The sequence below is a fragment of the Prinia subflava genome, chromosome 1 (genome assembly GCF_021018805.1).
Source record: "Prinia subflava isolate CZ2003 ecotype Zambia chromosome 1, Cam_Psub_1.2, whole genome shotgun sequence".
NCBI lineage: Eukaryota > Metazoa > Chordata > Aves > Passeriformes > Cisticolidae > Prinia > Prinia subflava.
In genome coordinates, this window is record NC_086247.1 from 19,747,195 (window position 1) to 19,760,554 (window position 13,360).

General features: G+C 41.2%; 1 protein-coding gene across 41 annotated transcripts in view; it reads right to left on the reverse strand.

Annotated features, from left to right (window-relative positions):
* Positions 1 to 13,360, reverse strand: part of RIMS2 (regulating synaptic membrane exocytosis 2) — a 446,716-nt gene that overhangs the window by 11,793 nt on the left and 421,563 nt on the right. The window contains exon 1 of one of the 41 annotated variants that reach the window (XM_063389776.1): positions 8,244 to 8,785. The exons of the other annotated variants lie outside the window; for them this stretch is intronic. Coding sequence (XP_063245846.1) covers positions 8,244 to 8,373 — 130 coding nt within the window. The 5' untranslated portion in view covers positions 8,374 to 8,785. Of the gene's footprint in view, positions 1 to 8,243; positions 8,786 to 13,360 lie in introns of those variants that run through there. 41 annotated transcript variants of the gene reach the window in all.

Below are 13,360 nucleotides of genomic sequence, written 5' to 3' on the forward strand. Positions count from 1 at the left end.
AGGAAGAAGATCTGCATTCTAGTTCCTGCTTCCATGAGTATCTGAATGTAAAATACTGATAAATTTTGACTGGGGCAGGAATAGCCTGCCCTGATATGCCCAAAGCAGAGCTATCTTCACCAAGAAAGCTCTTCAGCATGGAAGCAGCCAGGTTTGGAAAGTGTGAGAGAGGGTCTGGGCTGACAGCCTCAGACTGCCCCATGCATTTTTAAATTTCTTGAGAGGCCTCACTAGTTCTTCATTGTCCATCAAGAAACACTTTTTCACTCTTGTCCTGTTCTTTTTTGTTTCTTCCTCAGGCCATAATGGAAGTTAAGTAAGATAGCACCTAAGAAAATGTAAAAGAGAGAGCTGAATTAAATAATCAACAATAATCCATTACAAAACTGTTGCTTGCACTTCTGGTCAAAGGCTGGTATAGAGGATTTGGCATCCTATTCCTGATGAATTTCCTACAGGACCCAAGAAGCAGCCATTATGAATCTCATTTTTTCTTGGCAAGACTGCAGCACCCTTTGACAGGATCCTACTTCCCTGTCATGGCAGGGCTGGTCATATGTTCAGTCAACTCCTTGCCTTGTTGTGGTGGTGTGATGTGAAGTCACTTCACCACATGTGGCTTCCGAGCAATGCTGTGGTTTAAGGCTACACCTGCTCCTTATTCTCTCCCATGCTAATGTGTCTAAAGCTGTATTCTGCCCCTTTAATTTCACTGCTGTTCTGATGTCCTTTCTCCAGTCTTAACTGATCCTTCAGCAAATTGTTAAGAGCATCAGGAAAGAGAAACTGGTTTTGTCTGTGTGTGGCATCCATCACTTTAGGATCTTCAGCCTACAGTTTTATGTTCTCAAAAAGGTTTTCAAAATATTTTTACAGGACTGAACTGTAAACACAGAGCTGTTTTCCTACATACATACTAAATACTTGATGTTCCTAAAACTTTAGTAACCCTGGCATTATTATTCAGAATCACATGCTACATATAAAAAGGACACATAACCACCTTGAATACCCAAAGGTTTGTTTTTGGTGTGCGTGTTAAGTAATAACTTCTGGTAACCCTGAGTATATACAGAATCACAGCATAGAGGTCTGATGCTTGGCCATTTCCTTGATAAAGAATTTACCCCTGATAAGAGACAGCTGTCCCAGGGAATCAAAACCAATTAACCACAGCTGTAAGGAAGAGAAGGGCAAGTACTGATGTAATTTTCACTTTTTTTTGGTTACCTGGCTCTGACTATATAACAACAAAAAGGCTGTGCAGGTCTGGCTGGATCCCTTGTTTTACAGATGCTGATTACAGATCTCGACAGTGAGATGCAGATCAGGAACAGAACTACACACACCGACTCAGGCCCTTCCAGCACCACTGCAGAGGTGTCTGTTTCTGTTACTGATAAGGCCACCAGTTTTCTAGGTGTGGTCAGGGGATTCACCTGCCAAAAGCATTTACCTGCTGTAAACCTGCACACAGAGATACGACAACAAAAAGCACACAGCTCTGCAGCCCACAGCTGTAGGTCCCATGTGACAAGTGACCTGAATGAACAGTTCTTCAGGAGCCCTCATTTAGAGCAGTTACCATCTCCACACAGATAAATGTTCTTAACATTCAAATGTAATAGCTAATAATGTAATGTAATGTAATAATAATTTGTGCATATTTTGTGCATGTATAACAACAGAATGGTAGCATTTTATATCCACTTTGTACATCCTGTACAACAATCTATGTAACTACAAAAAGTGCAAAGCTGTGGGAAATCAGTCTCACCCCCAATCTATTAAAATCCTGAAAAACAGAGCAAGTAATTCGAATTACATTCTAATTTGTATACCATTTATATAAAGAATAACTAGATAGGTGTACATCTTCATCACAGGAACTCTTCACATCCAGTCTCTGATTTTTATTTTTTTTTGCCAATGACAAAGGATGATCATTCAAAGTAAACAGAAACTGTTCCTCAAGTTCTAAGAGATAATATTTTTATGTTTACATGGACATTCAATTTTCTGGATGTATACCTTTCTTATATATTTATTAATAACCATTATTTCACGCAGTGTCAAGAGCAGATTAAAAATGCTTAAACAGCAAAGAGTACATATACTGAGGGGCTTAGAAGTGCTTCTTTTTTTGCATTATATGAAGTGAGAGATACTTTCTAAATATGGAATAATGGCAGTAACACTATTCTTTACCCCAACTTTGATTATTTTTATTGTAGCAAGGATCATTGCATATACTATCAGACAGATCTGGGCAGCATTTTTGAATGATGTAGCAACTGTGTTGAAACAACTCAACACTCTCTATTAAGGCTTAATGAGGTAGATGGTGCCAAGAAGTTGGACTGCTACTGAGATTACACAAATTAGAAACAGCTCTTCCTCCTTCACTTTGTCTAAGATTAATAATGATCCTATGCAAATATCATTACTTAAATAACCACAGTTAACAAAAAAACTGAACAAATTTCACCCTGTAATGATCCATTTTCAAACTACTGCTGTTAAACATTTACCTCTCCAAACTGAAACAATGACAACACAGTGTGTCGCTGCTCTGATTACACTCTTGACCTTGACATTGAAAAATGACAATTACAGCATGTAGAAATGAGACAGGTTTTTCACACATTTCTGTAGGTAGCACAGAGATGCAACCTATCATACACTGAAGCTTCACTGCTGCTGCTACAGCCAGATCTGAATTATCTGTCCACTATTCAGGTACATGCTGCAGTGTAACCAGCAGATCAGAAGAGAAACAGAACTATAAGAGAAATACAACTCTAACAATCTACTGGGCATTTCTAACTCATGTTGAAGTATGTTGTGCTTTGAATGTCAATCCTTCTGCAGTTTCTTCTACTTTTCTCCTAGTTTTCAAGAATACATGTGATTTGTTTTTGTCATGCTATTTACTTTGCCACCAACAGTATAGTTTTTCCTATGCTTATTTTTTAAAGGTCTTACCAATCTTGGCATCTACAGCTACTTCATTAATATAGTATCTGAGTATGTAACTGGTAAAAACACTTGTGACTTGCTCGAAATGCCTGCTACACTGCCTCCATGCTGGAACTCAGCCCATGGAGCTGCAGAAACAGGACAGATCACCTACCATGATGGGAAGGCTGACCCGAGTCAGCCCCAGAACTGTGTCCTAACAGCAAACAGAAAAAATTATCAACTATAAACTTAAATGTCATGCAGATTCTTACAGAACAATTATTATTCCATATTCAGAGTGCTTATTTACCCTCCAAGATGAGTGAGCCCACCATTGCACGCAATGTGCAGCAGACAATCTCTGGTGTTTTAGCATCAAGTGAGCCAAGATCTTTAAAGCTTCATCTTTTATAGTGGATAACCTGTCACAGGCCATTATACCCTTCTTTCATATCCTTCCTTGGCTCTCTCTATGAACATTCCACATAAACAAGGTCATCTTTACCACCAAGGCCAAAATGTAGGCCAATTCCCCCAAGATGATGTAGTTATTCTCATTTTCTTCATAGCCTGATACTCCTATATTACTTTATTCTTTTTAAGATGGTAATTTTAAAGGATAACTACTTCATGTGCAAAACTCTCTTCACTTTAGTAATTACTGCGCTAATGAATTTATTGTTACTACTTCTCCCATTTTCTATTTCTGGTCAAATTATTGTCTGCTTGTTATTGTCTACTGGGACCTCCAAAGGGACACTGTGATCTGGCGGTCTAACCACAGGAACAGAATCCAGGAACTGCTGGGTTTTATTCCAGCTCTACCAATGTGCAGTGATTAATCCATGAGAAATGCCACTGAAGCCATTACAGTGTTCAACTGAGCAGCTCAGCTTAACTTTAAATAAGTCCTGAGCGTTCACTAAGGGACAGCATTCCTGCTGACACCTGTGTGGGAAGGAAAAACCCTCCAGCAAGCTTCCCAGCTAGTTATCAGCCAGGTGACAGCAGGGTATAATGTGCTTCTATTCCTGTTGAACTCCTGCAGCAACACTCAGATACTTCTTTCAGTAGACATCAATATGCAAAACTGTAATGTAACTTCTCCTCAGCTAACGGAACTAATTTTTGCTATTTTTGGCATGATTGCCTTGGACTGAAGAACATTCTGTGGCTTTTTTTTAAATTGCCTTTTGTTTTTCTAACATACTGGGAGACCAAGATGCTTTTCAGTTCTTTCTGAATTAATTTATGTCTTAAATTATCATAAATTATCTCTTAAATTGTCTTCAGCACCTGCAAAGCATTTGGCTTTCCCCTTCAATCTCATAGCTTCACCACCACCCAAAAACTTTGGCAAAAGAAGATATTAAATTGAAATATACTCTCTTTCAGTGGGGCTGGTTCTGCATACAGACCTTGCCATGACCAGCAGCTCCATAGCTGCACTTGTGGCAACATGCTATTTAACTGTTCATAACAACACCTCAGGGTAAAAGACAAATCCAAAGTGAATGTAAATAGAGTATAAAAGGGAAACTGTAGTAAAAATTTATTACAGTAAACAATACACAGTGTAATTTGAGGAAGCACCAAGCCCCGCTCATAAAAACAGATGTAGGCTTTCTAGTGAACACACCATGTGATCTGAGCCTCTCCTCTTTTCTCTGCATGTTGGATAACTTTACCTCTTCTCCAGTCAGCTTCTTGTACGTAAGAATTCATTTGTTCAGTTGCTCACAGGAAAGTTCAGTGCACTCATGCACTACTTGTAAATACATCATGTGCATGAAACTGCAGTATGACTATACAGACATCTGAAAGGATATCACACACATTTATATTGGGAGTTCTCTTGTCTTTTGACAATCACAACATTTCTTTAATTTCAACAAAGCCAAGACTTCAGAAAAAATATGGGACTTGGAATGCTTCAAGAGCATTCATACAGATACTGATTTGTCCTCTGTCCCCATACCTCTTCAACGATTTCCATATAATTTAAGCCTGTTCCAAGTATTATTTGACACAAATTATCACTTCAGTATGCAGGCCATACATTTTATTATCAATAATAATATCTAACAAATGAATCTAACAAAATAAAATGCAGAAAACACCTCTTTAAAATCCTTAATACTTTGACAACATAAATAGCTTTCTCTAGCACCATGTTAGTCCTGTGTGTACACATACAGACATGCCAGAAAGAAACTGATGATGCCAAGAATTATTTTCTAACACCTTTTACTAGATGTGGCTAAGAATAAAAAACTCCTAAATAATGAATGTGCATAAACTTGAAGGATTCATCTCAACTGATTAGCAAGTAAGAAATGCTATGTTAAATAGCAGTTCCCTGTACTGCAAACCTGGCCAGCCATGGCAAGTTCAGGCCTAGCCATGATAAATTCCCCTGTACTCTGCATTGGTGAGGCCACACTTGGAGTGCCATGTTCAGTTTTGGGTCCTCCAAGGACAGTGAGGTGCTGGAGGGTGCCCAGAGAAAGGCAACAATGCTCTAAAAATACATCTTATGAGAAATAGCTGAGGAACTTGGGCTTGTTTAGCCTGGAGGAGGCTCTGGGGGATCTCATCACTCTCTACATGCAGCTGACAGGAGGCTAGTGAGGTGAGGTTCAGTCTCTTCTGCCATGCCTGCAGTGAGAGGATGCGAGAAAATGGCCTTAAACTGAGATCGGGAGATTCAGATTAGATACTAGAAACAAAAATTAATTGCCAGGGTGGTCAGGCATTGGAATAGGTTGCCCAGGGAGATGGTGGAGTCACCACCCCTGGACGCGTTCAAGAGGCGCCTGGATCTGGCTCTGGATGATGTGGTTTAGGGGTTTAGGGCTTACAGTGGTAGAGTGGACAGCTGGACTGGATGTTCTTGAAGGTCCCTTCCAACCTTGATGATTCTATGATTCAAATTCATGGCTGCCAACTGAGAACAGCAGCCTTTTTCACAGCCCACTTCTTCAGTACATCACAGCTTGGATGCCAGGGCTTAGAGGTCTCCTTCTTTAATCGGCCAACAAGTAAGGGATCTTCTTAATTATCATGTTCAAAAATAGCTTCAAAAATTATTAATATGTTGTACTGAGTTACTTGCTACTAAATTATTTCTGAACTTGACAGTACTCATATTCTTTCATACCAAAAAATCCACCTCTAGACCAGTATATTCACTTCAGCAGTTAATAAATTAAAGTCTTCAAGGGAGTATCTCAAATAAATGCCTCAACAGCTCAGATTTTCTATTTGTATTAAAAAAATATGACTAAGATTTTGACATCTATTTCAGATTAAACCGTAAAAGAACATTTGTATGTGAACATGGGAGTGCATGTTCCACACCCACTTGAATTACATTAATATAATTGCATAAACACTCCTAAGAACACAAATTCCAATTTGAGTGCAGAGGTGACTTGCTGTCCAGAAAACACATCACAATTTTTTCTTTCGAATCCCATTGAGAACACTTGGGTAATGATCTTAGCTGTCATGCCTGCCATTCCCTCTGTAACCTGGTATGTCTAAATTGAAGTAGCAAAAACTCAAATCCATAAAACTGCATAGCAGTTACATTTCTACTTCTTCATGGGAATTAATGAAATGCATTTTCAAGTGTAGCCTATATCTAAATAGGATCAGATAAATCAACACAATATGTGACGTGAATCAGTATACTACCTATTAACACTTCTGTTTAAATAATTTGCCAGCACAAAATAAATAAATCATTACAATTACCCTTAAATATACAAATATTTCTCTACTGAATTCCATGTATTTTATATTTCTTTGAACCAGTGAACAGTTTTAAGAAAACACAGATTACACCAAGGAATAATTTAAACTCTTCCTAGAGAAGTAAAGAAAAAAAAGTAGAACAAAACAAATCAATACTCTGACTTCACACAGGATTAATGCAATTATTGTAGCTAAAAATCAGGACTGAAAAGAAAATGCTTCTGGAATGATAAAGAAAAATAATCTTTAAAGAATACCTCAATATGTTTAGCACAATTTTTTATATTTTCAGTGTGTGCTTTCAGCCACAGTGTTTATTAGCATACCAAGAGTATTAAAGATGCCATCTGAAGCCTACCCTGCAGTCTACTGGCAATATTTTGCAGTTCACTTCATTGTTCAAGGCAGAGAGCAGATGAGAGTACTGAAGGACAGCAGTTTGCCCCAGGGGGCAGCCACTTCTTTTCCACTGAAAGGGGCAACCTGGCCAGCCCCAGAGAAAGGGCAGGGAAAAGGAGGGATTCAACCAGAAATGAGATGCTTTGGAGGAAAAACTTCAGAGACTGTTGCACGTGAAAAGATAAATCAGAACACACAAGGACTGGGACACGTATTAGCCACGGAACTCTCAGCCTGGAATGTGGATGGTGATAAATGAACATGCAGATATTTTAAATAGACCAGGAACGGTGGACACACAGAGCTGATAAATGTTTGCGTAGCAGCACTGGACATTAGTAACTCCGTTTAGTAGTGTTCATATCTATTGAAGGTCCATTGCTCCATTAATCTTAATGAAATTAAAAATCTTGAATCAGTTCTCATAAAACAAGGGAAAGCCCATCACTTCATTCTATTCATAAAGATATTTAAACACAACAGATTGTTTTCTTTATGAAACCAGTATATTCAAAATAAACTCAAGAAATACAAGTTCCATCCTGGATAGAGTTTGATGCCATGCTTAACTATGTACATTTGCACTTTCCAAATAGCAAATCTTTGGGAGGGGGCACAGCTACACAGAAAATCCACTGCATTTCTCTTGTTTGCCTTCCACCTACACTGCTGCCTCTAAGGAAAGGGTACTTGAGGCCAGTATTTAACTGCTCAGCTCTGGTTTTCTGTATAAATTATGTTGTAATGACAGACAAGGGATACCTGAACAAGCCCGAAGATTGACAGCAAAGCACCTGCGAGGAAATGTGGCTTGTTTTTCGTACGAATGGGCACAAAATGGAAAAAAACGGAAAGACCCTCTATCCTTTATTTCTCATCCCAACATAACTAAAGTTCAGCTAGTAACTTCATTCCCAATGTGACGATAAACATCATCTCTTAAATCACACCTTACTCTCCAGCTACAAGCACGGTCCCTCAATCTCTCAGCCCAAGCCACTCTCCATCGCTCGCGTCCCCCTCCAGCTCCTCGCCCGGCACCGACCCCCGGCCCGTCCCTGGAGCGGCCCGGAGCGCCCGCGGTCCCCGCGCACACCGGCGGCCACCGTGCCCCGGCCCCTCACCTCCGTCCTCCTCCTCCAGGGAGTTCATGCAGGGAAAGTAGACCGCCAGCGCCTCGAAGGAGGCGGAGAGGCTGCTCCGGCTCTGCGACCGCTGCATGGCGCGCCCGCCGGCCGCCGTCTGCCGGCCCATCTTGGCCGAGCGGCACCCGCCTTTGGCGCGGTACAAGAAGCGCGGCGTCTTGGCGGCGGGGCGGAGGGCGGCGGGGAGCGCTGGGCGGGCTGCGCGCCGCGGAGCTCGGCTCTGCCCCGCTGTGCCCCGCTGTGCCCTGCTGCGCCCGGCTCTGCCCCGCTCTGCTCCGCTGCGCCCGGCTCTGCCCCGCTGTGCCCGGCTCTGTCCCGCTGCTCTCGGCGGGGCGGGCCGCCGCACCAGCACGGAGCCGCCTACCAGCGGGGCGAGCAGTCAGCCGGCGGCGCGGGGCTCCGGGGCGGGACGGCGCCGTCGTGCGAGACTCGCGGGCGGGACGGCCCGGCCGCGGCCGCTGTAAATACCGAGCGCGGCGGAGGCAGGACCGCGGCTCGGCGCCGGCCGGTAGCGGCGGGACGTCCCGCAGGCACCGCCTGCAGACTTTGTTCTCCGCCCGGTGCCGCTGGGCTGGCGGGAGGGGCGCGCCGGGGCCGGCCGGGGGCTCGCAGGGATGCTGGAGGCGCAGGGAGGCCGTAGAAAGGGCGGCCCCGCGGCTCGGCACGGACCGGAGAACGCAGCAGCGGCCCCGGCGGGGAGCGGGGCTGGTCAGCGCTACCCCGTGCAGCCAAGGGGCTGCTCTCGGATGGGCTCTGTAAAAAGGGAATGAACCACTGGACCACAGAAAGGCTGAGGTGGGAAGGGGTCCCTGGGTCGTGAGGCTGGGTCACAGAGCCAGCTGCCCTGGCTGGGGCCACACAGCTTTGATTACCTCCAAGGATGGAGACTCCCAGCCTCTCTGGGAAATCTCATTCATCAATGTTCACTGACACTCACAGTGAGAAAATGCTTCCTGATGTTCAGCGTGAGCCTTCTGTGTGTGAGCTTGTGCCCATTGCTTCTGTCAGTGGCCCACCATCTCCCAAGAAAGTGGCCCTGAAGGCCACAGGCAAATCCTTCATCTCTCCTCCACTTTGAGCCAAGCTATATTTCTCTGAAGCACATCTGCCTCCTTAGCAAACATGATTGTACCTTCTCTGAATTCACTCCTTAGAGGATTTGCTTAAAGCTAAAACACATATCTTCCTCAACATTATTTAATGTTACCTATTTTTTCTTTTATCGAGTATGTTTATCGAGTATATTGAGTGTGTAACAATTGGCAACCTTCCCCCTAAAATGCTAAAAAATTAAAGCCCTGGACATGGGTCAAAAGAGGTGCTAGCTAGTGTAGCAATCTTTTGCAGCATCAGTAACTTATTCCACAACAGTTCATGACAGTACAAAAGTGCTATCAAACCTTGCACATGGTTGTTGTTTCCTTACTGGCCCTTTAAACAGTATGATAGTAAATGCAGGGCATGGGGTGCATTCAGTTTTCTTTCAAATTAAAAAAAAAAAAATTCTCTCAAAATAATGGTAAATAATGTTTAGAGTTTGATCTAACAACTGTTACAGACAGAATGATGGTCTGAAGTGAACTGAAACTCTTAATGAAGAAAGTGTGTAGAGTGAAATACACTTCACACCTCTTGTGCATTTCCTTGAGCTGATGATTGGAAAGGATAATAATAAGACATTAAAACCAGCGAACACTATCACTGACCTACTTTGCTGAGGAATGAAAACTAGTCTGAACTTTAGTGTTCAGGGAACCATCATCAGTCAATCTACAGCAAAGCAGTGAGTTTTTACAGCTATTTTTACAATTTACACAATAACAATTTCTAGACAAGTATAATCTAATAAAGCACATTTCATGTAACATCATAGGAACTCATTTTAGAAGAACATAAATCCTTTATTTCCTCTTTACTGACTATGAAAAATGCCCAGGGCAGTGTCTCTAGGCTCTGACATCTTTTAGATGTCTCATTCAGGTCATGCTCCAAAGTGTGTATTTAGTTGCTCATCAGTTTCTCTGGCCACATGGCAAAGTTTGTCACCTCCCGACATATCTGTGATGTTTTACAGTTTAACAAGAAGGTGAGCTGCCAAGACAGACAGACAGACACCTCTCTTGGGCCACAGGCAGGCCCACGGGCACTCCATGATGGCAGAGACCTGCTGAGGTCTGTGGTGGACACCTGGCCAACCTGCAGCACCACTTCCCTTAAAATCACTCTTAGCATTACATCCCATTAAAGTATATTCAAGTGGCAGAGTGAGCTTTCCCTGTTTACTCTAAGAAGACATTACTAAAATACTAAAAAGCAAACAACTCTAAAGTATAATGGCAGTAATAGTAATAAAAAATGTCTAATATACAAAATCATGTAATTGGCAGAATCCAATAAAATGTGTTGAAATATTTGCAGAAGATATTTTTAAACGACTTAGTGACTATAGAATTTCCTATCTATAAACACTGAAGCAGACAAAATAACTTCCTTCAACATTTTTATGAGTGTCAGATATCGCAGAAAATTGTTATGTAAATAACAATTCATAACTGCTTTTGAGAAGTTGGATAATAAAAATCAGTTAATATTCATTACATTTCAGATGAACGACTGGTTACTTTCACAAAACCAGCTGAATAAAACTGAAAAGACATTGAGAATGCAGAGAAAGGCAAAAAACCCCAGTCGGGTGACTTGGAGATATTTACAAAAATATAGACAAACTCTAGGATACATATTCAAAAAAGAGCAAAACTGATTTGGAACATCTGTTTCATCTAATTTCACTCACATTTATAAATATTCTTGTGTAAGTACTCCCCTTGGAAGGACCTCTTGTAGAAGAAATAGTAATACCTGCTTAGAAGCCAGGAGGCTTCAAAGCAGTCTACACTTGTTTTCCTTCCCAAACAAGAGAATGACCACATCCACCACCTCCCCCTGATCTCTGACCTCAGCAGAAACTGTAAATCTCCCTGTGACACAGGGCCCTGATGGCACACTGGACCAAACAAGACACTGATGGGGCATCTCGTGGTGACACGCAGCCTCAGTGGGAATTTGGCTGCACCCACAGGTGTGGCTGTCCCGCAGTGCCAGAGCCCCAGCATCTCTCGTCCCCTCAGCAGGGAATCAGACTTGGCAGCCACAGCCATTAAAACATGCTGGTTTTGCTAATGTTGGATAGTATATAAAAACCTGTGACCATCATGGATAAAATCGGCCTACAGCAAGAAAAGAACTTTAAAACCTCAACAATCTGTAGTCAGTTACAAATTACCCCAAACAGATACTGGGATATTAGGCACCAATGCAAAAAATGTGTGACAAAACAAATTATCTGGACCACCATCCCAATCCAAGCTTCTTCAATATGCTTCTGCCCTAATTTTCTTTCTTTAAGATAGATGTTTAAATGGGAGAATGAAAACAGACACAAAGAACTGAGGTGAGTAATTAAAAATCCTTTTTTTTTTTACTGTATGAATACTGGCTATTGTTCCTTTGGGGAGGCTGTTCTCAGTTTCTAATGATTGCATTATACAAATAGTCTAATTGATGGCAATCTAGACACATCCTGAACTGCAGAAAACAGGTTTATTACCCTGACATTGACAACATCCCCCAATTGTTTTGCTGATTGTTTAAATTTTAACTGATACTCATTGATTTGTGCCTCCAGGTAGAGGTGAATAAAACTCCTGTTAAAGGAACAGCATCCAAATTCCCATCTCAATGCTAAATATTAAGACAAAGCAAGAGACTCCCACGTATGCTATTTCTTTAGCATTTTCATAGTTTGCTGAAAGAAACTATGTTGTAGGAATCCAGGTCAAACAGAACAAGGTCAAACGTCTTCTATAAATGTATGTACTGTCCTAAGGAAATTCTATTTGTAGGGTTGGATTTATTATAAAATATTTTGGTGCCTCATCTAAAGAACTGTGGAAGCAATTGCTTACTAGTTGTATTCCTTGAAAATTACTAAAAGATGAATTTGTGGCACTGGATGTTCAGCATCCACCTACTCTAAATACAGCCAGCCAATAATAAGATTCTGAATTTAATACAGAATGTATTAAATGTATCTTTCTGTTTTTATGTAGATATACCATGTATGGTAATTTAAAAATGATATAGAAATTGTTGTATCCCCCATGTTTTTCCATGTTTCAGCTGTAATGGTGTATTTCAGCAAGCTTGCTTCAAGTAAACACAAATCATTAGACGTAAAATGGAGATGCATCAGAAGAATAATTATTTGATGATTCCTTCATGAAACCATACCTTTTTTCAAGGAAAGAAAAAAATAAAAAGAAAAAATTAAATTTCTTCACTTCCCATTTCTACTTCTATATATTGAACCCAGAGGTCATAATTCCCTGGAGTGAAGAATGCAATAATTTTTATGGCAATTATTTATTTATTATTGTATATATTATGGATTAATTCCTAAAGCCTGCTTCATCTTCTGAACACAAAATAAAAGCGTACATTGCCATAGAAGAGTTCTTGAGCCCTTGTCCACATTTTGGAGAGGATTCTCTAGAGCAGTCACTATGGAAGGGTGATCTAAAGTTTCTGAACACATTCCCTTAACCTGCAGTTAAGGAAGAATTTCTGGGAGTGGGACTGGAAAGGTGTTATTGCCCTTTTCTTTGTCACCTTTTCTGTCAAGCATTGCCCACAGACTTCTTTTGTTGGCTACAGAAAGGATTTATTTTGTTCGTGATTGTCTTCAGAAAAACAATTCATCTGCTGAGCTTTCTACACTGGTTAATTATCTTTAACTTGCACCACACGTATCAACTATTAGGCATAACATATTAAAATTGTAATTCAAACTCTCAATGACTTCCCACTTATAAGAAATCTTTGTGCAATGTATCACTACAAGAAGGGCAAATTTCTTCCTCTTACAACAGGAGTTCCCCCACACCTCCCACACTGTTTTATTTCACTAAGTTTTTGCCTCCGCCCATGCCCTCAGTCTTCACTAATCAGAGAGAGCCAAAATGTCAACAGAGAACTCCTTTACAAGGGCCTCAAAAAGAGTTAACTGAATTGTCTCCCAAAAAAATAACCCAGTTTGA